Source organism: Vigna radiata, chromosome 11 (assembly GCF_000741045.1).
Source record: "Vigna radiata var. radiata cultivar VC1973A chromosome 11, Vradiata_ver6, whole genome shotgun sequence".
NCBI lineage: Eukaryota > Viridiplantae > Streptophyta > Magnoliopsida > Fabales > Fabaceae > Vigna > Vigna radiata.
Window position 1 is genome coordinate 4,130,465 of NC_028361.1, and position 23,316 is coordinate 4,153,780.

At 29.7% G+C, this 23,316-nt stretch overlaps 2 protein-coding genes across 2 annotated transcripts; both read right to left on the reverse strand.

Moving 5' to 3' along the window:
* Positions 1-2,802: 2,802 nt before the first annotated feature.
* On the reverse strand, positions 2,803-9,541 carry LOC106777958 (protein ASPARTIC PROTEASE IN GUARD CELL 1). The gene is made up of 12 exons (XM_014665801.2): positions 9,060-9,541; positions 8,842-8,962; positions 7,603-8,030; positions 7,341-7,497; positions 6,302-6,384; positions 6,128-6,224; positions 5,960-6,032; positions 5,638-5,850; positions 5,329-5,453; positions 4,944-5,045; positions 4,777-4,874; positions 2,803-3,269 (listed from the first exon to the last, which is right to left on the reverse strand). The coding sequence occupies exons 1-12, from the start codon at positions 9,320-9,322 to the stop codon at positions 3,098-3,100; spliced, it is 1,932 nt and encodes a 643-aa protein (XP_014521287.1). The 5' UTR covers positions 9,323-9,541; the 3' UTR covers positions 2,803-3,097.
* Positions 9,542-10,210: 669 nt separating this feature from the next.
* On the reverse strand, positions 10,211-14,026 carry LOC106777902 (metal transporter Nramp3). The gene is made up of 4 exons (XM_014665721.2): positions 13,286-14,026; positions 13,031-13,167; positions 11,998-12,650; positions 10,211-10,883 (listed from the first exon to the last, which is right to left on the reverse strand). Exons 1-4 carry the CDS (start codon positions 13,795-13,797, stop codon positions 10,662-10,664), a joined length of 1,524 nt encoding a protein of 507 aa, XP_014521207.1. The 5' UTR covers positions 13,798-14,026; the 3' UTR covers positions 10,211-10,661.
* Between the last annotated feature and the right edge of the window lie 9,290 nt (positions 14,027-23,316).

Genomic DNA, 23,316 nt, shown 5'->3' on the forward strand with positions numbered 1-23,316 from the left:
AAGCTATATTATTTATATCCATCTTCATATCATTCAGAGAACAAGACAACTAGCTTATTTAATGAGTGGTATTGGATCAACTAAAAGTATAGGCAACAAGTTATGAATGCAGTAGATGATACTTAATGAAATTTAGTGCTCTCTTTTCCATTAGCCCAAATATAACTTTATTCCACAATTTGTTCTTGTTTTCTTCTGGTAGATGGTAGACCTAACTTTATCATATAAAGAGCAATTTTTATGATCTGCAATTAAGCTTCAACTAACTTTACAGGCGCCAGCTTGCAGATTCAGTAATATTAAGTTCTAATTTCTCTTCCTTCCAATTGAAGTGAGCCAAATCTGATGAAACCCTGAAAGTTCTACAGATTTGCCTCCAAATTCTGAGATCTTCTCGGGTCATTCATAGATGATAATTGACAAAGCTTTGTGCTTTTATCTACTTGTCGCGTGCCACAGAAAATTGCAGTGACCCAAAAGGCCTTATATTAGTATAGAAGTTTCTTTTAATGGCTACTGCAGCTTCTGATTTTACTTGCACGTGTAGACATGGCTTATAAGAATTAAAAGCATGAAATTCCTACATCGATCAAATAAGACAAATTCATAGTATTAAGTGGATATAATCCAGTTAGGTTTAAAGTCGACTTTTACCTGAGTATAAAAATCATATAAGTGGAGTGTAAATCTCATGTCACAAGCTAATTTTGTATAGTTGAATTAGGTTTAAAGTCTTCTTCTAAGATATAACATGCATCTTTCACTGTCACATATTTTTCTCGTGTCATACGGAAATTTTCTCTGCTATTTTCTTTACCTGCACTGCACCCATATGAGTTTGTTTTTGTGCTGGCTAGTGACCACGAACGTCTTTTTCATTTCAGCTATGGTGAAGACTGAAAGGGTGTTGTACGTTTTCTTTAAGCACAGAGATATTGAAACTCACATTTTTTCCTTTCTGAGTTTCCTTCACTGGGACGAAATGTTCAATGCCAGAATCACACTCAACGAATTTACTTTTTAGCCAACAAAGGCAACAGTAAGATGTGAAAAAAATTCCTCTGAACTTTATTACTTAAATTAATGGTTTCATATTAAGTTATCAAATATTAAAATATTTCTTCATTTTTAAACTAAAGTTTAAATATCAGAAAACGTTAAATATCTAGTTATTTGATTGGTATATACAATCAAACTTATAGAGTGTGAAACATCTCTCTACAGAACAGTGTGTACAAATGATTAACTTATACTGTAATTATTAGAATAAATTAACGATATTAGTAGTGGCTTGACTTTTAAATTATTTGAGTCAATTTGAAAATTTGTTGTTTGTGTAATCGTAGTTTTATTTTGAATTTGATACTTTTTTTTTTTTTTCTGATTGAAACTTGATTCTTTGGTTATCTCAAGTTAAATGGTGAGAAGAGCGTAGTCATTGGAGATAAGGGTGAAAGGGTTGGAAGCATCGTAAAAGTCATGGAAGAATAAAATAAGGTTCACTAATTGAGAGAAGAAAAAATCAATGTACTTAAAAAGAAAATATATGGTGACACGATATTAAAAATGAAGAAAATGAATTTTTATAATATTGAAAAATTGAACAAATAAAGGGAGAAAATTTATATACAATTTTACAACTGTAAAAAGTAACAAAATAAAAACCTATTAACTGTCAGGTTAAAATATTTACTAATACCCCATCTCAATTAAAAATAAGTGTTTGTGGTTTTCAATTTACTTGTAAAAAAACAGGGCTACAATTTCTATATAAATAATTGCAATTTGATGTTGACTCTTAACGTAAATCAACTTAATCTCAGCTCACAATAAAATAAAATGTTGATGTATATCAACGTATTTTGGATGTTCACGATAAGTAAAATTGGAAACAAGTTGAATGATAGAATGTTGTCACATAAAATCATGATTGAGTTAGCTTAAATTATGTTCAATTCAAATAATTCAGTTTAGCTAGATTAGAAAAATGATTATTTTAAGTATTTTTGTTATATTTATGTTGTGAAAATAAAATTAATATAAATATATATATACGTAATTATTTAGTAAATGTGATAAAAAAAAAGTCCCATTGTACCTAACTCAACTTCAATTCATTATTTAAGGAATTCAATTGTTAACTTAATCCAATTTATTTTTGAATCAAACGCAATAAATCAAGGCGTCGTTTGTATTAATTATCACAACTAAAAATATTAGTATTATAAAACTCGTATGAGTCAATAATTTGATTAATATAGAAAATTAATAGGTCACTTATTAAATCAGTTAGTTAATGGAGGACTGATCTATATTATATATATATATATGTGTATATATATATATATATATATATATATATATATATATATATAATTTATAGATAATGAACTCTATAAATAAAAATTGCCACATAAATAATAAATAAATTGGCTTAATGGTGTAAATAAATTTAGTCAGAAAGGGAGCCTTGTTTACTTAATAGTGTATCCCTATGCTTCAGCTTCAATAATGCAAATGCTTCAGCAGTGTTCCCATTATTACAAATCCTGAAAGATGATGGTTAGTAGAATCACCAACAGTTAAAAAAGTTATAAACAGTTACATTATCGATTTTGTTGACTGAATTATCAACTAGTTTATATGTGGGTGCCTATCATCATCATCATTATACCTTCAATTATAACCACACCATATAATCTTATGGTTACTAATTACTAATTGACTAGTAAATAGAATGATAACAAAATAAATATATATAAGAAAGAAGATGAGAACAGAAAAATAAGAATAATAACAAAGTAAAAGGTAATAACTAAATAAATATATATAAGTATCTCCCTATAACGAAATTTTAGTTTAACCTAAAGCTACCACCACCCTTTGATTCACTGTTATATTGCAATTATCACAAACACAATTGTGTTTGCAGATGAAGAATTCTTTATATACAGCTCGATTTCTTAATTCTTAGACCAAAATCTTGATCGTTTGTATTACTACTATATGACTGTATAGATTGTTTTTGCATTGATGGACTCGAATATGCCAGCCAATTAACAAGGCAAACCACTAAGCAATAGTGGTTCAAACACGCTCATAGTGGCTGAAGTTCCTGCTCTTTAACAGCTACATCAACTGGCTCGTATGAGTGCTCAGTTTGCTGTCTGTTTTTCCAAATTAAGAATATTCCAAAGGCTGCTAGTCCTAGAATCAATGTAAACAAAACAGCTAAAGCCACAACCAAATAATATTGCTGCCACCAAGTCCTGCATAATTTCAGAAAAATGTGTTTAATGGATACAGAAAAATACTTAATCTATGTACTTTAAATAAGAAACAGAATTTTGATTCAACAACCATTGTAGAGGTTGTTTTCCCACTTGTCCCAAAAGTTTACTTATGACAAGATATATTTGCATGAAAAACAGGTAAAAATAGAAGTGAAGTATTAAAATTTTGTGGTTCTAAATAGAATTAATCTTAAATTAATATTTCCAAATAATTACAATTCATTTTACCATCGAACTATTCACTTAGGCAGAAAACATGCCACAGGCTTCTACGCAGTAAAGTGAAAAATATAAGGATTCAATATACTGCACCCACATCTACACAAGGAGCATAGTATGTGAGAACGTGAAAAATGATTAAAACCTAATCTTCAGCAACTCTTGAAGTCGGTCATAAATTGAATTATATGATTTAGAGACTATGAAAAATAACTCCAAAATCATATACACCATAAATAATAGCGTTCAATGTACTAATGTTAATTAAGTTTTGGAAGCCTCTACTGTTGAAGAAGGAAACAGTCAACTAAAGTGCAAGCATTGAACAAGTGAGTAACAAATTAAGTAGTAGAATAATCAAATAGGATAAGTTCAAAAGTTGCTCCATCAACTCCCCTTTATCTAACAATTTAAGCTAGTATGAATCTTCAATCCCTTTCATACGAATTGGTGAAAAAGATGTAATGATAAAACAATGAATTGTTGTTCAATCATGTGATTGTATGGATGATACGGAATTGTGCTGATTCATAAGATCCAATGTCATTTGAAATTCATATATGATATGTATCAATAGCTACTCAAGTCGAAGAGAATCGTACAACTCAATTTGTGAAAGAAAGACTCTAATAACTATACAATCATATATAGATATTTAATATTGGTTGTATTAAAATTTAATCTTTGTAATGTTTTGTCAAGCAAGATTAGCACCCTTTCATTTTCACCTAATAAGCTCTACAAATGCACACGCTTATGTAGAATAGTTATATAAATACATGAATGGCTTATATATTTAGATCCAAGAAATTATCAAATTTTGTTTTTGGTCCCCGGTATTGTTTGACTTTTTTGTACCAAATGAATTTATTACTTTGTTTTTATGACTAAACTTGCCTAGATGGCACTGTAACATTAAAATGGTATGAAAAAGTTAAAAGAAATTATTAGGGACCAAAAATAAAACTAGGTAATTTCTCAAGAATCAAAAACCAATTTAAGTCTACGTGAATATTAGTATCTATAAGTATGAAAAAGGCCTGCATATGTTCTCACAGATATCAGATGAGGAAAGCAACACAAATAACCTTAAGCATGAATTTTAACAGAATAGTGAATTACACTTTCCAAACAATCTGCATCAGTTAAACTAGCTAACCTCAGTATTACATGCATTATGAATAATAAAATTTTAAGTTATGCACGCACAAGTACATGATGGCAGGAAAGATAATCATCTGACTTCTTTCAAGAAAATATTTACCGTTTCAATGGAGGCTTGGCATTCCAATCAAGCAACTTATAACTTCCGAGTGAGTCAGGAATCTGCATTCGATGCTCAGAAAGCCGGGTAATCATACTCTGTAACAATGAAAATCACAATCAAACAGGCAATCTTTACCAAAATGCATATCATAAATGTCCACTTACCATTGCGGTGGCATTTGTAAAGAAATCAGCATATGGCCTCGGTGTTATGAGCCATTTAGAGAGAGAACCATTTCCAAGAGAAGAAACATTCAACAAGTGAACCTGTGAGCATTCCAGCAATTTTGTTGTCATTATAAAGTAAAAGTACACATCGACAGGGAAAAATTACCCAAAAATGCATATTGTTTTATCACTATTTTGGAAAATTGTCACATTAACTAAAAGTAAAACATCTACGACCTCTACCCAAATTCCAAATGAGATTGCGAAGGTTATATTATAAATATTATTAGTTAAACGTTTATACTGCATCAAAACTGTTACTTATAACTAAAGATGCAAGTATTCAACCAAATTTTCTGCACTTCAGTGACCATTTTCTAACCTGTGAAGTATTAACATTTAACTCGTTAGCAATGAGTCCAGTCAGTTCTGTAATGTGAGGCTTTATTTCCATGTAGCTGACGTTAAATGAAATTACAATTATTATTTGAGCAATTTGGAGTTCACCTGCACAATTAAGTTGATGAAAACAGATTAGTCATCAGTGAGCTAAATCACAAAGAGTTGGCAGAAATTTCCGAAAAATAAGCATTTAAACTAAAACAGTGAACTCTTTTATCAATTACTAACACCTTATCCATGCTTGAACATGGTCTCTGAGCATAAAATAAAAAACAGCAGCTCATAATACCTAGCTCTAAATTATACTGTGATGGGGAGGGGGATGGAGCAACAGAGGGCTCAAATGCTTTGGTCAAATTTGTTCCTTCAGATTTTGGTGACATGGGTGATGGTGCGTCTAAGACATGTAGTCTTTCCCATAACTCAGAACAATTAGTCTTCCAGAAACCAATTTTTGTATGCTCACGATCATACATCACAAGAGTGTTACGAACAACAATACCTACACAAACAAAAGAATGATCACTATAAGACAAACGCATACTAAATAATATTTAAAAGTGAGGGAAGTATGAAATGGCATGCAATTATCCATACTAAATAAGGTATACCTCCTAAAAGAGTAGTTGGATCATTGCCATTTGAAAAAACCCCAAGACAATATGCACCTCGCACTTTTAAATGCTTGATAAAAGACAACCACAGAAAAATAGGGATAAGAAAAGCAATCAACCAAGAAACACGACTAAGGATATTAATGATTTTATTGCACAACTAACCCGAAACAGGTAATTTTCAGGTGACAGTGACAACTTGTGACCATTTTCAAATACCATGTCAACTGCCGGAAAGCTTTTAGAGAGTTGAGAGACATCACTGAAATACAAGTAAACTCAAAACCGTTAATTAAGCAGCATCAGTGTGTACATTCACTCCTTAAAAGTGCCACTTACCTTCCTGCACCAGAAAAACATATATCATTATAACGTGGATCTGGACCACTTATTTGCTTCAATGAGTGAGTTTCCTTCATAATCTGAAATCAGATAAATGCATAATCTGAGTCATCAGTCATAAAAGATAAAATATATGGTATACAGAATACTTTATTTTATATTGCAAACAGGAAAATTGATTTATGATACCAAAATAATGATGAGAGGTTAAAAAGGACTCTCCAGGAATCCACAATACATAGCACATTCATTTCACTAACCGATTGAATTATCTAAATGTCTGAGCTGTTAAGGGAGAACATTCCAAAGAAATGAATACCGAAATAAAGCATAATTAGTCATAAGCATTGTCACTTAAGTGCTGCTCCAAAAACTAATAGCTAGTAATGACTGCTAATATTGCATCATATGTTGACTAGAAAACTTATCCAGAATTTGAAAAAGTAAAGAACCATAAAAATTGACATGAGAATTGAAGCATCTTTAAACTTCTATTCAAATATCATAGAAGAACAATAACCGGTATGGCAAAAATATACTGCCTATTCAAGTAAAGAACAAACATCCATCCAATGAATTTTAAATTTATACTGAAAAATTCAAGCTCTTATAAAAACATAGTTTCTTTACCAAAGTGGCAAAGTGCATTGCATAAATATTCAGTAAGTTAAAATAAATCCAATAAATAACTCAAGTCACTTAAAACTAAGGGAAGACCAGGATCATGATTATGAAAGAAGAATATATCAGGCAGCAATATTTGTATAATGGGGATGATTCACCCACAACAGCTCTAAGAGGTGCCTCCCACATGTGCAATAGGGGGTATTCAAGGCCTTCCTGGTAATCTTTAAAATTGAAATATTTTCTTACAAAGAATACCTTGATTCCATAGACAATTTTATTCTATCTCACCTCATAACACAGGAATGACACGTCTCACTGATTTGAAAACAAGTCAAAGTTTCAGAAAATATGTGAGATTAAAATTGTAACTCAAGCACTTATACAGTGATGTTTACGAGAAAGAACTTACAGCATGTTTAAATGCAATAAATGCTGATTCTGGAAGGTATGCATAAGTCGTGCCACTATCCAAGACAGTTCCATGCTTCCCATCAAAAACCTTTGGGTTTAAATTCAGTCGCTTACCCGCAACATGTACCTCCTTCAAATTTATATTGTAATATGGACTGTTGGCATCCAAAACTAGAGTAAATGCGTGAGATTAATAAAATGCATTTGTTAAGAAAATGCATGACATCTCATATCTGTAAAGTAAGGAATTTGAAACACACCTTCGACCAGGATCTGAATGTGTAAAAATCATGTCAGCTGGGGGAGATATGCTACCAAGAACCATAGCACCCCCACCAACACCCATTCCACCATAGCACAGTGAGAATGAATCACTTATAACTTTTTTCTCAACCAGTTGGTCCATGATACTTAGATCTCCACGGCCCAAACCCATGATTCCATCAGCATGTTGAGTATAAAGATCCCCAGTCTCATCATTTTCACAGCCAAAAGTAGCACGTTGAGGGGAAAGCTCACTTTGATTTCCAAAGGATACAACATCCTCACCAAGGACCCCACTGCTAGTACTCATTTCTGCATACCGTCTCTCATACGTGCACTGCTTCCTGTCTGCATCACAGTTGCACTGCCATGTGCATTTTACAGGTTGATAGGTTTCTGAGTCTTCTGGCTGGAACTTTGGATCCTGTTAAAAAAAATTGGGCACACAAATCCAATCCACTTCAGATAAATCAGGTGAGATACAGGTGTATGGGCACTACAATTTCTAACCAAAAAATATTCTGTCAACATCTTTTTAAAGTTGAAATAAGTGGCATTCAAAAACAAACTGAACGCGCCAGAGGCATAAGCAGTCTACCACGCAACTTTAAAGGAGTGTTGGTAGTTGGTAGAAGTGAAAATTGGAGGAATGAGAATGAAATTCAGTATCTGGAGTCTAGACTTATCTGGTATCTGAGGGAGTTATGAATTCAATCCTCCGTTTTTCTATTTTCACAAATATACAAAGCACACCCGGGAGTGTATAAATTAACAAACAAAAAAAATCATATAACCCCTTCAATGTGTATTTTTATCACAAACTCACCTTAGGACCTCACTCAACTCCCCCAAAACTCATCAAGCCTTCCAAGAACTTCAGATCTCAACACACACCACTTTAGGTCACTCACCTTTTACTAGACATCCAGGGCATGGACCAATGCAGACCAACAACCCCCTTCACCTTAAGAATAGACATCTTGAGCACAAATAAATGTGACTCAATAATCAATCTAGAATAGACTCTGATATCATCTTAAAATATGGCTTATGGCCTTGAAAAGCGAAGTCAGTTCTTATAACAAGGAACATATGTAGATCGTCAAGTTGGCCACTCAATAATTTTCATAATCTCGAGTTATATCCATAAGCAAATAGCACCTTTTTTACACAAATTTAACAATCAATCAAAATAAGCATTAATTTATTGATCCATATATGAATAGTAACACTACCTGGTGTTTACCACAGTGTTGGCAAGTAGAACATGGTACATAGGTCACAGTGCTCCCCGTATCAACAATTAGAGCAAAACTCTGCGGAGGAGTACCGATCCAAAGCCGTGTCGTGTAGTACCTACTCATCCCATATTCCAAAACACACACAATTAAAAAAAAAGTGAGAAACTATTTTGAGAAAGAGGAAAGGAAGCGATGTAGCGAAAGAGACGAACCCGTTCCGGAGGAGATCGTCGTGGAGCCTCATGCGAGCGTTAGGGTGGTGTTGGGACTGCGATCTCTGAAGTTGACGACGGGGGCTAAAGTCGGAGACGTAAGAATCGGGAACAGAGTGTTGTAGAGGAAGAATCATAGCAGTACGAGAACCCTCGTTTGGTAAGAGTAACACTCTGCCGTAGTCCCCTGAGACAACGACCCACTGCGCCAGGGATAGAATAAGGAACACGACGGAGATGAGTTGCGTCCGTTGCAAAGCCATGAGTCAAACTTCTTCAAGCGACGGCGTAGATCAAAACCAAACAGGAACTGAAGACTGAAGACTAAAGACTCCACCGAGAAAAAGGAGTCTCAATTTACACAAAGAAGAAAGGAGAAAAGTCAAACTATTCTCTGCTGTGCCTGAAACCAAAAATATCCATTTTCGCTTATTTAATTTCTAGTTACCCAACTTGACTGTTTTACCAATTGTGTCACCACCATCACCTCTATTTTAAGAAAAACAAAAACATATTCTCAATATCAGACATACATTCTAAGTATGGTTGTCGGATTTTTATTTTTTTTATCAAACTGTCAGATTTTTTTAGAGTTCAATTTTTTGATACTGAGTTTGAAAGCTTAATGGTTGTAGAATAATATAATTAAATATTTTAATAAAAAATATATAATATTACTATAAATTAGAAGGAACACTCTAACATTAAAAAATATACCTAAAAAATTAAATTTTAATTATAGTAAATAACATTTACCTAACAATAATAAATTTAAATTTAGAATTGAAAAAAAATGATAAATATTTCACGCTTTCTAAGAAAAATTAAACTAAAATTATAAAAAGAGTATATGCACCTGATAAGTAAGACTCAACATCACAAACATATATAATATACACCTGATAACCCCATCAAAAAAAAGAAGAAAAAAACTCAGTATTGGTATGTGCACGGAGAAAAGATACCGTATGAAAAGTATAGAGTATAGGCGTTTTAAAATGTGAGCTACAATTGTGTGGGAAAAACATTGGTTTTTGAATATTTGATTGGGATATTTGTTAGGATTGTTGAATGACTTCAAATATAAGAATGTATCAAAAATATCAATGTTACAAACATTGTTTACTCAGTCACAGATGAATGAAGATCCGTTATCGCAAGACAGTTTCCTTTGGGTTACCCTTTTTCTTGCCTATATTTTGAAAGAAATGTTATTGCTGCAATTGACATGGACTTATGAGGGTATCATAAGGGTATATATACATCGTCATATTCTAGCCACAGCCTAAAAAGCAATGCCAGTCAAGTGGATAGGGTCAGGCAGAGATAACAATAAAGGGAACTATTTACTTGAACATCAAAGTTCTACAAACTGTCTCAACTACAGTGTCTCAACGTCCAAGGTATGCTTACGACCGCATTTATACATAGAGTTCTGACAGAATTACAGATACATAAACTCCGACTTGTTTTGTTTTGTTGAAGTAGGACAACCAAGGTTCCTGTGCCCCGTGCATCCAGTTGCAAGTTCTTTTACAAATAACAAGCACGAGTGAGCCTAAAAGAATAGAGGAAAATTACTTGTGAAACTTGAACGACTGCTCAATTCTCTGCGGTAGCAACTGTCTTAGATCCGGTTAAACTTTGCCATGGTGTATAGGTAATGGCTCGTGAAATAAGGTAAAGTACGAATGCAACATATGCAGCTGTTAATACAAACACTATAGCGGAAAACACTGCTCCATTCACTTCAGAGGAGAAGAATTCCACCAAAAGATAGCCGTTTATCACTATCACCAGAGCAGCCACAAGCCAGGAAATAATCTGTATCCATATCATCGAAAGACAATAATGATTCATGACTATAACACAATTAGTTCAAGAGAACAAAGCATAGAATCGGGTAAAGGGGTGTTGGTCTAAATACAACCAATGTCCACAGAAGCTACAATTGAAGAACACCTTGACAGAAAGTCGAAGCATCATATAAATAATACTGTTTTAGCATGTCCGACATAAATAATATTAAGCAGAACCAACGCCCCAGAAGAAACTTGTAAAGGAAAAAAAGACAGGTAGGGGTACAAAAAAGGAATCCTTGAAACTACTGACTCCGGAAAGCATAAGTCGCTCTCGTTAACCTAGGTAGAGAAATTATCAAAAATCTCAATGGTGGCATTATTTTATCACATGTAATCTACATATGTCATTTTCTTGACGTTTCAAGACAATGCTGATTCACATACTCTCCAACTGCAGCAAAATATACTGCATGATATAGGATATTGAAAATACAGTTTTGAGCCCATGGGCAGGAAGCACTAAATCCTTATAATTACATAAAAAAAAAACATGTATCAAATGACTTTTATGTTTTTAATATAGCAAATGTTTTACAATTTCAATAAAAACTTTCTATTTTTCTCTTCTTAATATGTGCCCATGGTCACAGTGGAAAAAAAGATGAAAACATAATCTCATGATGATAATATAATAATATACATAGATAAGAATAGAAGAATGTATGGCTTTGGAATAGTTGTTAAGAAGATCAAGGTCCTGGGGTGAATAATTTGTGAAACTAGATAATGGACAGTCGACTATCTCACCTCCTTTCAACTCTAGACAGGACAGTAAAATCAAGCTACCCGTTTTCCTTCTTAAAATCTAATTTTGAATTGTAGGAGAAACCAGGTATGCCTTAAGTCAATTCTGAATTATCTCTTGCCAGAAAAGCAAGACATAAAGGACTACTACCCTGGGACATTTCCGAATTATCTCTTCCTAGGTTTCATTTAATTGATTACCCATAAAGGAAGGTAAAGATGGCAATTTCATATCAAATGAAATAATATGACATTTCAAAGCCTTCCATCAAATTAATGCACTGAAAACGGGCAAAGTCTGACAAAAACGCAGAGAAAGTGATAATATATACCTTAAGGACAGGGCCAATTCTGAAACTGCCCATTATCTGTTCTTTGGACACCAAGCAAAGCAAGGGAATGAGTGCAAATGGGATTTGAACTGACTGGAGAATATTAAGCCATTCGTTCAGAACATCTAATGACTCCTCCGAGGTATCGAATATAAGAGCAACTATCATTGTTGGGATGATTGCAAAACTTCGAGTAATCAATGCCCTCACCCACTTTTTCAACCTTAAATTCAGAAAACCCCCCATGATAAATTGTCCCGCATATGTACCAGTAATTGTGCTACTCTGGCCGGCTGCTAACAACCCAATACCCCATATATACAGGATTGGGAAAAGTCCACCCCCGTACTTCTCCTGAAGGTACTGACCTGCGTTTACAAGACCAATGTTGTTTGCTATTTCAGTACCATAAAAGCCCTTGGCAAACACAGTTGTAACAAATATATTAATGACAAAGGACACCGCAAGGGCGATGGTGGACTCTATCGAGTAGTAATTAAGAGCTTCCTGAACACGGCCTTTCTTGCTGGGGTCAACCTGCCTAGATTGAACAAGCGCAGAATGCAAAAACACATTGTGAGGCATAATAATGCAACCCACAACTCCAACAGCTTGTTGTATAGTTCTGGAGCTAAGTTTAGGAACCAAAATACCTACAAATATAAGATTGAAGTGTTTATCAGATATGTCGGAAGAGCACACCTAAGAATTTACTCTAAGACAAAGTAAAACTCCACTCGCCCAAATCAACTAAACGAAACATTAAATTTGGTTCATATGATGTCTTCGTTTTAAGTTGTAAGCTTTAGTCCCTACTCGTACATAATAGTTAATTTTGGTCCTCGACGCCAGCATTAAAAAAGAATTTTAAGCACTGTAAAACCATTACAAAAGCTTTCTAACGTTTATAAACCATTAAAAAAAAAACTGTATAGAAACTAAAAAAGACAGTTTTTTATAGAGACTATCAAAAACATGGATGAGTACAGAGAGAAAGTGAATGGTTGAAAGTAAAAACCAAAAACAACCTTACCAACAAGAACACCAACACCGTTTGGCTTTGCTTCACCAAACATCCACGCAAACGAGAGAGCCATTACAGCAATCAGAACAGCGAAAAATGCCTCCAGCTTCCTCACACCATAGTTCTCAAGAAAGAGAAAAATGAAACTGTAAAAAAAAAAAAAAAACAAAGACAATTAAAAGAGAAGCTAATTAATTAACTAATTGCTCCATTTAAAATATCTAAATATGGTTTAAGAAAGAAAGGGAGAAAAAGGTTAGCTACCAATCTAAAGCTGTAACGACGACCCCAGCCCAAAGGGGAACGACGCCGTTACTGAGAATCCTAATAGCAATAGCGCTCCCAATAACCTCCTGAATGTCAGCGCCAATAAGAGCAATTTCAGTCATAAGCCAGAGAACAATCCTAGCCCATGCAGGATACTCTTCCCTGCACAGTTCCGCTAAGTGTCTCCCAGTGGCAACGCCGAGGCGAGCCGAGAGAAGCTGGATAATGAGGCCCATAGCAGTGGCCCACATGAGGAGCCACAAGAGCGAGTACCCAGCAATGGCACCAGACTGAAGATCCCCCTCCAGATTCCCGGGATCCAGAAACGCGATGCTCATCAGAAACCCCGGCCCCGTGAACAGCCATAGTTTCCGCCACGAGAACGGCGGCGCCTCCACGTCGCCGTCCTGCTCGTCGATTCCGACAACCACGACCTTCTCCGCGGAATCGTACGCAGTCTCTTGCTGCTCCTCCGCTAACAGCGGCTGGTGGTGGTCTTGTGGAGGCATCGCTGAGTGAGGGAACTAAAGAACGAAGAAGTGAGTGGCGTTGGTGTTAAGCCAGCGTGGTCACTCGCTACTGTCTCGGCGGCGAGAACCAGAACAGTCTGATTTAGTATTTATCGTACGAAAATAAGAATCCAATTGAAAACAACCCTTTCGTTTTCCGGAAAGGAAATTCCGTTGCTCTCGTTTATCTTTTTTCGCATTTTTTCTCACACACTGATCTATATCTATTTATTTTCCCAATAGAATAAGGTTTCTTGTGACAATACGTATAGTGACATGACATCTCAGGCGCCAAAGTAAAGAAGATATCTTCCTTTTTTTTTTTTTTTTTCTCTCCGCTGTTTTTATATTTTTTTTTGTGCTTTCTATTTTTTAAATAACTGTTATATTAAATAGGAAAAAGAAAAACTTCATGGATGAGAACGGAAGCACAGGAGACACAACTTTCGATATTTATGAAAGGCGATCAAATCTAAAAAGTAGTTTTTTTATAGATATTTTTTTAACCAACTAAAAATACATTATTCTTTATAAAAAAATGTAACACATGTTTTAAATAACTCGATATCATTTTAATTTAGATTCCACTCTCTCCAGATTGTATTTAGAAATTTAAAGTAAAACATTATTTAATAATGTACCAAAAAATAAGTATATATTTAAAACTGTACCCGAAAAAAATGCCTTTTAGGAAGGTTCATAACCTATTTTTCGAATGCGAAAGCAAACGTGAACAAAAGATTAAGATTTTATTTCCTAAAATTAAACTTTAAAAACAAAAATGTATTTTTTTTTCTCTGTCACATCCACGTATTAACTAACACAAACTCGAACTCGCGTGGCTCCTCCAGAACCACTCTTATTAACACACAAAAATTGAAGTAAAAAACTATTTTATGTGTTTTAAGGCAGTTGGGAATGGTAGTTTTCCATTATTTTTAAATATAAAATTTAAAATGCTTAAAATAAAATATGATCATATCATTTTATCAATAATATATTTTATGATTTTTTAATTATGTTTTTAGCCGTTGATAAATTTAAAAACATCTAATTGAATTTTAATTAATTTTTTGTGATTCATTGATTTTTCACAATTTTAAAATTTTTCAATTAGATATCTGTGATTAAATTTTATAGTCACATCATATAGTAAAAAAATTCTAATAATATAAAATCAGTTAAAAAATTTTAAAATTCGAAAGACTTAATAAATCACTAAAATTTAATAAATATTCAATCAAAAATTTCGAAAACGAGTGGAAACATGTTTAAGCCTTTATAATTAAACATGTAAATTTATTTACTATTAATGAAGTTGATGCGTTTAAAAAATCAACTGATCCGTTAAAATTGATGTCATGTAGTATAATTAGTGCTTTTTAGTATATAAAAATTGCACATAGGAAAGTATGCAACTGGATTGAGTGACCCATAAGTTAAAACATGTTCTGAGTAGAAATCAATCATAAAAAGTATAAATAGATTATACTAAGTCCCAAAACAAAATCAGACCAAACTTTAAAAACTATAAACACACATTCTCTAGTTATTCCTCTTGAAAAGACTGCAATTTTTATATTTTTTATGCATGTCGATATGTCATCACAATTACGACACTTTTAATTCGTGGTTTGCACTTAGATGTTTCTACTCTATGCTTTAAACGAATCCACTTATATATAACATGACTTCAACTTGAAATAGATTTTAAGTATAATTTCATTTTGTAAAATATATTAAAAATTATTGTAATTTAATTTTATAAAATTAATTTATAAAGACAGATTTATATTTATTTATATATTATAAATTAACTTTATTTTTACTAGATATAAAACTTTTAACATAATTTGTTTTGTTTTCTTAAATTTAAAACAACAAATTTTTTTATTTAATTACAACAAAAGAAAAAAGTTATAATAAATGATAAGTATATATATATCAAATAGGAACATTAAAATAATTATAATAGATTAACTTAAAAGTTTTAAATATATTTTTATTTTTAACAAAAATTAAAATTAGTTTATTTTCAAAATTTTGATAAAATGTCTCTTAACATTTATGTTTTTTTTTAATTAAATTTTATTAAATATTTTTTTCATTTCAGTCATATTTTATAATAATGTTTAAGTTTTTTTACATGGTTTAATATATTTTTTATTAAATATTAATTAAAAACACACATTTAAAATTTTAAATAAATTTATTAACAAAATTTGATTAAAATAATTAAATTCACACAATTTTAAAATAAATAACTCAATTAGTTTAAGAAATTAATTTCAATTTTTATTTAAAGTTAAAAAATTATATATATATATATATATATATATATATATATATATATTATTGATTTGAATAAAAAAATTAAATGTCCACAAAATAATTAACCTGCCGTATTTTGTAAAAATTTAATATGTCGATTTAGGTTGAGCTTAACCCATCCACTTTAGTATAATTTAAATTTAATATTTAAAGTTTATATCAAATCGCATTAGTTGAATATAGATCGTTTGTATCATGAATTAATTTTGACAGATAATATATTCAAGTTTAACTTATAGTAGATAAAAAATGGTTTTTTTTTATTTGAATAAATTAAACAGACACTAATTATTTATTTTTATATATAGTTTAGTAGGACTTTATTATGCTCTGGCCTACATCAACCAGCCGTTTTTTTTGTCTGATATTTATTACTTTTCATCATTGAAATGCGTGCAACTAGTACTGACCGACATGTTATTCTCATCGAAAAATAAGATGCGATACTTAATCACATGCAATGTCAGTAAAAGATACTCACGTGAAATATTTATAATTCCATTTCATATGTTTTTTTAGAAAATTAAGAAAATGATATTTTGACACAGTATATATATCAAAACAGTGTTAAATAATGATAAAAAATTGGTGTTAAAATATTATTTTTGAGTAAATTATAACGATATCTCCTCGTATCTTCTAATTATAGTAATCTCGATCAATTAGAATGATCCACTTAAACCACTATTTCAAATGTGGTTTAATTTAGTTATTCAACATATAAATAGCATGATGAATTCAACTAGTAGTAGTATATATGCTTTTTAAAATTTTATTATAACGATTATGAATAATACTTGAATATGAATAAAATTAAGATTCTAAATTTTTGATGGTATTATTCAAAAAATTATTTATTAATTACAAAATGTTTGTATTTATCATAAATATGTTAGTTTTTTTAAGATTGTAATTCATAAGAAATTAATAGAATTTCACTTATGTAGAAGGGACTTATAATGTTATCATGTCTGTATCGAAAGTATAAAATTTTGACATTAAAAATACATTGTGATATTTCTGTAGATATTTTAGTTGAATTGATGTGGGATCTATTTATTAAAAAAGTTCATTTGTCTTTTAAAATTTATGAACCATTAACTACAGTTACATTATTATTTTTCACGTTTGCAAAAAACTTTCAATCAAAATACAATAATAATGTCAATTGAGATAAGTTTTTCTACTCATTTCACTCAATTTTGTTTTTTTTTGTACAAATATAGATTAAACTTTCATTTTCTCCAATTGTATTTCGCATTAAGATTAATATTTTTATTCACTAATAATTGTTGTGAGTCATAAAAGTTGTATTTTTGTATTTTTAATTTAACATTGAGTTAATAAAGTTTTGTCATAACTTTTATTATGAATTTTGGATGAAAACTCCATAAAAACAAAAATTGTTGAAAATGAGATAAAATATTATTTAATAAAAATTATTAAATATAATGATGAAATCTTATATTTGAAGTTTCAAGCTAAACATGGTGTCATACTTTATTCTTTATTTTTTTTAAAGTATGAATACAAGATAAAAGGAACGACAATAGTATTTTAAAAACAAATAAATTTTTTAAATATTTTAACTATAGTTAGAGTACAATTCAATAAAATTCACAATGTACCAACATAAATTTTGCATGATACCATTTAATATATTAGTGGCGAGAATACACAGATCAACTTTCTTTAGAATAGAAAAAAATGACAGAAAATAAAAGTCGATGAAAAATAAAATATGAAATACAAATTTTTATATTAAAACATTAATACAAATAATTTTATTAAACGATACTTATTATAACATATATAATAGTAATATTATTTCTAATTGAAATTAAATTTCTATCGGAGTAATATTTATAATAAACTATTTATTGAATGTCTCCAGTATTATGTATTGAAGTAAAACTTTTATATTTAATTTAAAATTAACATTAAATTAACAAAATTATATTTATATTTTCTTGCATATCGAAAATTCCAATTTAATAACGAAAAATTACTGAATAAAAGTTATATAAATGATAACCAACAAACAAATAAAATATAAATATAATAGGTGTGATAAATACATATTATTCATGTTTATTTTTAACCTCACTATAATGTGTTTTTTTATAATGTGTTTTTCGTTTAAATTATTGTGTAGAAAAATGGACATGTGAAGAAGATTGGAGGATTGTTTGTCAAAACCTTTTTTATCACTCACAACTCAATCGCTTAGCGTCCAAGAATAGAGAGTATGTTGTCTCACTTAACGAGATAGAACACTCAAAAGTGAAACAAAAGTTATTTCTCGCTCCAACGAATGTTTAAGCTCGTCTAATGAGAGGTTAATTTCAAAAAGTAGTTACTATGTTGTGATTGAATGGGAAAAGATAGTTCTATTATGTAGAAACATAAAGAAACTCAAAATTTCAGTCAAAGACAATCTAGGACATTAAGACCCGTTAAGTCCATTTTTTCATTCAACTAGTATATTCTAAATGCATATGAGTAGTTAAACTCTTATTTCATTAGGATTGGATGTAATAAATTCATACTAATGTAAATTTTCTGATGCAATATAATCTCTTTTTTATTCATATGTTCTATCTAGATTATTTATGTATATGATGGAATATCATGCTATATGAAAGTATTTAATCATTGGAAAATGAATTGGAACTTGGACATAAATGGAACAACCAATTGGTTTGGATCTAGGAATAGACTCAATAACTTGGTTATTCTAGACATCTAATCTTAATATGAATTGTATGATAACTTTGCTAAAGAATTAATAATTTAACATATATATTTAGACCCTGCTCTAAAGGAATTAGGACTAATATGATTTTAATGTGAATGTTTGAAGGAGATAGAGATATATTATATATAGATTATCTCATTATTTTGGTTCTTAAAATCTAATCTCGATGAAGTTTTACTGAATCACTTTATAACTCTTATAATTTTGTTGTTTAAATGAGTATCTCTTACTATGAATCAAACCATAACTTTTATCAAAGTTGTAATTAGTAAATAATCGTAATTAGACAAACAAACACAAATTCCTTGAGAAAAACGATACATAAACTTTCATGTTACTACTTGTAACGAATTGGTTCACTTGCTAATGAGTTAACATATATTATCCATAAAACGTGTATTGAGTATATCAAGTTATATATATACACATTAACATAAAGTTGGAATTTTCAAAAGAAAAAGACTTATACATAATAGAACAAATCCTAACTATGTTGTTGCATCTTCCTCACCTTGTATCGAATCAAAAGAAACATCTTCATTTACTTACACCATTAAGATGATCATTAAGAACAAGAAGAAACATATACGAACACAAAAAGAAACGGTAAGCTAATATTAAAATAGTTAATGTTTCACAATTTTAAACCATTATCACTTCTAATTTTTTTTTTAGTTTTACATAACTTATTTTAATTTTATTTTCTTAGTATAATGAACATAATGTTTGTCATCATTGCTTATATTCATTTTATCAATAAACACTATTAACATTAGGAGACATGACATAAATAATTCCATCTTCTTAAGGTTAGAGAAGAAAATTTTGGAAAAAAACAAAAAAATGACATACTCTTTCAAAGCTAGCATACTAAAATCATAAAGATACAATCTTAATTTCATTTATGATTCAAATTTCAATACATTTTAATTCTATAATTAAGAAATAAATGAAATGTCTCAAATATGACTTTAAAATACCGTTTTATGTGTAAAAAGTGTTAAAGTTAGGTTAATTTAAAACATTATATTTATCTATTTTTAATTTTGATATTCAAAGATATCAAAATTTAGAATAAAATTGAATTACAATTTTGTATTTAAATTTAAATATTAAAAGCATATTTAATTTTAAATATTATGAAGATACAAAACTGATGAGATTTGAAACCAACCAGATAAGAAATTGAGATTAATCTCAACCTAAAACCTTAAGGAAGTAAGTTAATAGGTCTCTTCCTTCCCCTCCAGTGAAAGCATTCAAGTATCTTTTGTTTAGGAGATTCATTGGAAAGATACAATACTAATGAGACCTGAGCCCAACTACATAAGAAATTGACATCATTTTCAATCCAAAACATCAAGGCAGTAAGTTAATAGGTCTCTTTCCCTCCCTTCCAGCGAAAGCATTCGAGTACCATTCTCCTACCCTAGAGGGCAATGTCTTAAGTGTGGAGTGTTGAAAATGAACTTTTTTGTCGCCTAAAAAGTTAACAAAATCTAAGTTTTCTCGTTAATGTAGGATAGGAAAAAACTTCAGGTATTGAATCCAAGGACTCGATCCTTATTAAGTTATGAAAGTGTATAACTAATCTAAGAACTATATCGAAACAAAGTGATGAAAAAAAATGAAATAAAAATAGCTAATTATAAATGCATGGTTCTATCTAAATGACCCTAATGTATGCATGAAAATGAGAATGATGTAAGGAAGGAAAAATAATGCCTGAAACAGATGCAAGATATGGATGATGATATGCTATGCTCAATGGATGCATGAGTAGTAAGCATGGAATGGTCTAATTTATGAAAGCATATGCAAATAATGGAAGAGAATGCCTAGGAGGGAGATGTATTTTTATGTTTTACAAAGTTTTAATGAAACCAGCACCTGTTTTCGCAATTTGTAGATGCTATGAATGTGACTAGTCTAGTTTTACTTTTTAAAGAAAGAAGGAAATTGAAATGCATAAGTAGAAAAAACCTAAGTGGAAGGATATGAAAATGGTTATGAATGCATAATGTTGGATTCAATTTCTGAGGTGATGATAGATGCAACTCCTAAGAAGATGAAATGCAAAAACACTGCTTAATTATTTTGGAAATGATGTTCATGGCCAGCTAATGCACTAAAAATAACTTGGCTACATGCAAAACCTAAAGTAACTAACTGGATATTACCTAAGATGCTCAAAACTGGAAATTGAAATTGCAATTGACTGATTATGCAAAGAAAACAGAACTTGGATATGATAAATTGCAATATATAAATATATATATTCATCATGCTCATCACTAACAAAAGTGTCAACATGAAAGCCTCTTTATAATATTAGTTAGTAATTCATAGGCTATTCAAAATGTGTTTTTGGATTCGACATTTGAAAATATATTTTAGATTATATAATTCGCTGTGTATTTTCAAAGCATCTTAAATATTATTAAAAAACAATTTAAAATTAATTAATACTTATACTTTTAAATTTTAAAAGTTCCAGTGTGAAAACTGCTTCAATAATTCAGTCTAGAATTTCCTTACAACAGATATTTATAACTTCTTACTTTACATGAAACTGCAGAAAATTACGAAGTTGAAGTAACAAAGAGCCTTATTAATTTCGTATATCAGTGTGGGAAAAATACTTCAGGAGTCGGGCCTAATATGAGTTTTGTCAGGCCCAATATGAGTTTAAGATGGGCTGATAAGGTTGACATCTTCTATAATACAATCTTTTGATATTTATTTTTTTTTACAAAAGTATAGACTAAATTTCTTCTTTTTTCAATTTTTTTGTTTTTTCATTGAGACAACTTATACATAGTTTTTGATAATAAATATTTTTATATTAGAGAATCTAAGATAAACATCTACATATTACCATCTGAATAGAGTAAAGATGTGACCAACTTGACATATGTTACAATTGTTTATTTATCAGAGTTAGAGTAACGGTATTTTTGCAGTTTTCATAACTAAAAATTTGATATAATCTATAACCTATAAGGGATTCCTTTTTTGTGTACATATTAGTTTTTCTATTTTATTCTTTAAATAACCTTTTTTAAAATTAAAATAATTATTTTATTGATTTTATCTTTTAATTAATTATTTTTTTAAAATTTAATTGTTTTTTCGATTTGACTGTTTTTCTTTTAAATTTCACCATTTTTTAAATTTAAATAAATAAATAAATTATTTATAAAATAAATAAATTATTTATAAAATAAATAAAAACCATTAATAATAAATTGTAAATATTATTTGTAATTATAATTTTATTATTATAAAAAAACTGACCGTAGTAATATATAAAGACGATTACTTTTGTGTACACAATTTTTTTATCCTTTAAATAATCGTTATTTAAACTAATATAATTATATTTATATCTTTACCCTTTAAATAAATATTAGTTTAAAAATAATTATTTTTAAATTAAAATGATTGTCTTACTATTTTTTACCCTTATAAGTCACTATTTATTTAAATTCAGTTGTATTATTCAAAAGTTAAATTAACTATCTATAATAAAAAAAATGACAATATATACAGTACAACGCATGTGTTTTTCCTAATTTGATATAAAAAATTGATATAAAGAAGACAAAGATTAACCATTTTGTATACACATTTTTTTTTTAATTTTATTTTTTAAACTGTTTGTTATTTCATTACAAGAAAATTCGAATTACTTATCGATATTTACAGATTTTAGTAATAGATAAATTGCGATTTTTCTTAGTTTAAAATTAAACTCGTTACATTTATGATTTTATTCTTTAAATAAATGTTAGTTTAAGTTCAATTATTTTTATATTTAAATAATTATCTTACTACTTTTTTTTTTCTTTTAAATCATATTTATTTAAATTCAGTTTTTTAAAATTAAATTAACTATCTATAGTATAAAAAAAATGACATGTATACACGTATGTGTTTTCGTTAATTTGATATAAAGAGTATTTTAAAGCAGAGTCTTATGCTTCTAGTTTTGCTTATAATATGGCAGTCACCATTATTATTTTTGTACTTCTATAATTTTAACTTGTTCTTTTATATTTTTTTATTGTATTTTAGGATATAAATTTGTAATATATTTTTCTATATACAATCTGTAATAAATTTTATTTTCTATCTAGCTTGAACAAACAATTTTAATTTTTTTTTTAAATTTTTACTTTTTTTATCTACTTTTTTTCCCCTCTCCTTTATTAAGAGGAATAATCAAACTACATATTTCAATATAGATTCAGAGGATTAAAGCTTATGACACGTGGGAATATATATTGAAGAGTGCATTTTAAAATTCGTCAACATAAATAAATTTCTTTAACAATAAAAACAGTGATGAATTATGAAAACATCTCCGAATACCATACTTTTCTATAATTTTTTGTCCAAATACTATTTTTGAAAACTCTTGGAAAATA